At 54.5% G+C, this 3,509-nt stretch overlaps 1 protein-coding gene across 1 annotated transcript in view; it reads left to right on the top strand.

Annotated features, from left to right (window-relative positions):
- The first annotated feature begins 2,898 nt into the window (after positions 1-2,898).
- FATE1 (fetal and adult testis expressed 1) overlaps positions 2,899-3,509 on the top strand; it is an 8,111-nt gene continuing 7,500 nt past the window's right edge. Inside the window, 1 exon segment of the mRNA XM_009331626.1 lies at positions 2,899-3,271. Within this exon segment, the coding sequence (XP_009329901.1) occupies positions 2,984-3,271 (288 nt within the window). The 5' untranslated portion in view covers positions 2,899-2,983.

The raw sequence follows: 3,509 nt of genomic DNA, 5'->3' as shown, positions 1-3,509 counted from the left end.
CGGCTAGGCGGGGCCGGCTGCGCTCTGCGGCTTGGCTGTGGCAGGCGGCAGGACCTGAGCCGGGTGACAAAACGCATTCCCCTCCCTGTTAGCCCCTCTCTGCCGTGACAAGGTACAGCCCCAAGCTGAAGGGCAGAGATCAGCTCCTCTAGCAGAGGGTTGCTCACCCCAGCACCCCATCCTGAGAGGTGAAAGGGGGGGGTGCTGGACCAGGTTGGTACCCCCGCCTGCCTTGTACGGAGCATCCTGGGCTGGGGAGGGATGGAGAGAGGGAGGTTGTGGGGTTTTCCTCCCCAGGGCAGGTTTTCCCAGCTTGCAGGACTTAAACCTTCTCATAGGCTTAGTGAGCCAGAAATTCCCTGTTGCTGCAAAAGCAAGAAGTGCCAAAGCAGAGGCTGAGAAGCAGTCTTCTTCCGCCAGCAAGGGGGGGTTGCTTGGCAATAGCTAGAAAAAGCCCTAAAGAAAGTTACAGGAGGAAATCCAGCCACTCAAGCATTTTGTTCTTACGGGTTTTGACAGCTGATTTTTTTTTTTCTTTTCTTAATAGTTTAGTGTCTCAGAGCCTGCTTCTCACTCCCCTCCCATCCCTCTGCTCTTTGGGAGCTGCAGCAGTTTTGTAGGTGATTAGAAAATGAACCAATCTGCCTGCTCCAGATTTATTGTCATTAATATATGCTGGTTTTCCAGAGAGCAGGCTGAGAAAGCAACACTGGGTGTTCGCTCCTCTAAAGCACCAAAAATGTGAAGGAGAAACCCAGTGGTCTCCATGGTTGTGGACTGTGGGGCTAGGTGTCTGATGCAGGTTTCTCCTGTGGGACTGACACCGCTTTGGGACCGTCCCAGGAATTATGGGAATGTCCCGGGACTTATTGCCTTGCTCCCGAGTGGGGGGGGTTCCTGCAAAAATCCACTTTCTTTGAGGTTTTGGGGAGAAGCAGGGTGCATGTGTGTTGTGACACCCATGGGTTGGTGTCACCCATGCTAGCGTTGGATCTGGGCAGGGTGGTGGAGAAGGTGTGGGGCAGCCAGCGGCTGCTGTGCCCCTGCACACCACATCTCCAGCAGCGCCTCTGGTGCAGACCCAATTGCAGAGACAGGGATCTCGTCTCTGTGTGGCTGGAAGCAGGAAATTGCCACAACTGATGCTGGGCAAATTTCTGTCTCTTTAATTAAAAGGCTTTTAATGACAGAGGAGGAGAGAGCAGCGCGAGGCAGGTGATCGCTGGAAGTGCTGGTTACTGCAGATGCGGAGCCGGTTCTGCTGCCCTCGTGTACCTGGAGTTACAGGGCTGGCTGCTGCAGGGGACGGGATCAGTGGCTTGGGGGCCGCGTCTCCCACAGCCCTTTGGGCTTCGGGAGGCGGTGCGGCTCCCTAGGGATTTCCCTCTGCTCCTCTCCCCTGGGTGATATCCCAGGGCGTGGCAGTGGGCTGGGGCAGGTGAGAGGGTCCGAAGCGCCCCGAGAAGCAGCAGTGAGGGTGGTGGTGGGCAGCCCTGGCTGCTGCCAGCTGGGAGCAGCCTGGTGGGCTGGAAACACAGCGTCAGAGACCTGGCTGCTAAATAGTCCCCGGACGTGATCAAAGAAGGCAGGGCGCCTGCACACTCACACTTGTTCGCCTCCTCCCATTTCCCCCCCTTGAGCTTTGAAGAGGAAAACCTTTCCTTCCTCCAGCTGTTTGGGCTGTGCTGGAGCAGGCAGCCCCTCTTATGGTGGAGGTTTTGACCTGGAAGCAAAGGGGGACCTTTTTGGGCATGACAAGCTCGAAGGGCGGCAGCAAAGAGGGTGCAGGGGGGCTGCGCATGCATGTGGCACATCTGGGATGCCAGGCAGCGCTGGTATCCGGCTGGTGTCTGCCAGCCTCGGTAGCCCTCGCTTGTTGGGTTTTCTCCTTGGCTGCAGCTTTCTGAGAAGGAACAAAGAGTGCATATGCTGGGAGCCAGGAAGGTGTTTTTTAGGGCTCCTCTCCCAAAAATGTATGTTGATTGCCCTCAGCTTGCATCGCTCAGTGAAAGTGTTGGGACATTGTGGCCCCAGAGCACTTCTCAAAGCCTTGGGACTTGGCAAAGGGGAAAATGAGCCACGGGGCAGTTGTGTGACCTGAGTAGCTGCAAAGCCCCAGATAGTGTCCCATGTCCTGCTCCTGCTGTCAGCTGCCCCCAGGAGCAGTGAGAGCTGGGGACTGTGTCCCTCCTTGGTGCCGGTCCCCTCCTGGGAGAAAGCTGAGCCGGCGCTGGCCTAGGGTTGCTGGTGTGTGCTTTTCCTTCCCCTCTAGGAGGATGGTTCAGCATCTGGCAGCTCTGCTCAGGGCAAAGCCCATCTTGTTCAGCTTGGTGTGGGTCAGCCGAGGAGATGGGTGCTGGATCGGGCTGGGAATGGGGTATGGCCCTGGGGGATACTGCAGTGAAAATGTGTGTAGAGAAAGAGTTTAGTGCTCAGTTTTTTCTGCGGTAACCTGAAATCTTATCGCCAAAATGTGTTTTGTTTTTAGAAAACCTCATTTTTCCTTGAAGAAACACAAAAATGTGCTCCCAGCCCTCCCAAAAAATTACTTCTGGATGGCAAATAATTTTTTTTCACTAGTTTTTAGGGTATACTGAACTGGTCTTGTCCCACAGGTGTGCTGAACTATTGCCCTTTCCTTGCTATCAGTTGAGGCAATAGGTGCTAAGCTCATGCTTTGCTCCCAGGACACGTAGGAGTTTTCTCCTTTCTCACCCTGCCGGGCAGGAGTTCCCACCTGCAGTGGCCCCATTCCCTTGCCCCAGCCAGCTGGGCTTCGTGGGACACCCCATTCTCTGGGACAACTGTGACAGTGTCTATGTTTTGGGTTGTTTCTGCCTGTATTTTAGGTGTCTTATAGCACCTGTGTGGTCCCTGTGCAGGTGCCAGTTTGGAAGAGCTGCTTGCTACCACTTTCGCTCAGCTTTCTTTTCCTCTGTGTGAAACCCCAGGGTGCTCAAGCAATCTGAGGAAATCAAAAAAGATGTGGCCATTTTGGGGACTGGACCTGAACCGAGTCCGCTGTGACCTGCTCTTCACAGAAGCCATCAATCAAAGGATGCAGGTTCCCAACAGGCTGAAGGTGGCAGATAGCTTCAGCCCTGTGGATGAGGAGCCAGTAACAGAGGATGTCCCTCCTTCCTTTCGGATGCACATCCCTGATAGGATTTCTCTTGCAGGTAATGTCCTGGATTGTCTTTTGGGATGGCTGAAGGTTGGTGGGGCTCTACAAAATCCCAGGGAGTAGGATCCCTTTATAAAGTCCCCAGTGGTTTGCTTTGCAAGCGGAGAGGACAGGGGCAGATATTGTAGTCAGCTTTCTTCTGGAAAGTAAGACAGGATGGTGGAGAGATGCTTGGGGAGACGTGGGCAAAGGTGACCAACAGAAGGCAGGAGGGGTTAGGTCTGGTAACGCTAGACACAGGGTTGGCTCTCCTACATGGGTGGATCTCTCTTCTCTCCTGTCCTGAGGGCATTCAGGTTGGTTTAATTTTTTCTTCTCTCCTCTC

Source organism: Pygoscelis adeliae, unplaced genomic scaffold (genome assembly GCF_000699105.1).
Source record: "Pygoscelis adeliae isolate BGI_AS28 unplaced genomic scaffold, ASM69910v1 Scaffold79, whole genome shotgun sequence".
Taxonomy (NCBI): domain Eukaryota; kingdom Metazoa; phylum Chordata; class Aves; order Sphenisciformes; family Spheniscidae; genus Pygoscelis; species Pygoscelis adeliae.
Note: the sequence above shows the minus strand (reverse complement) of the source record. Positions and strands in the feature narration are given on the sequence as shown.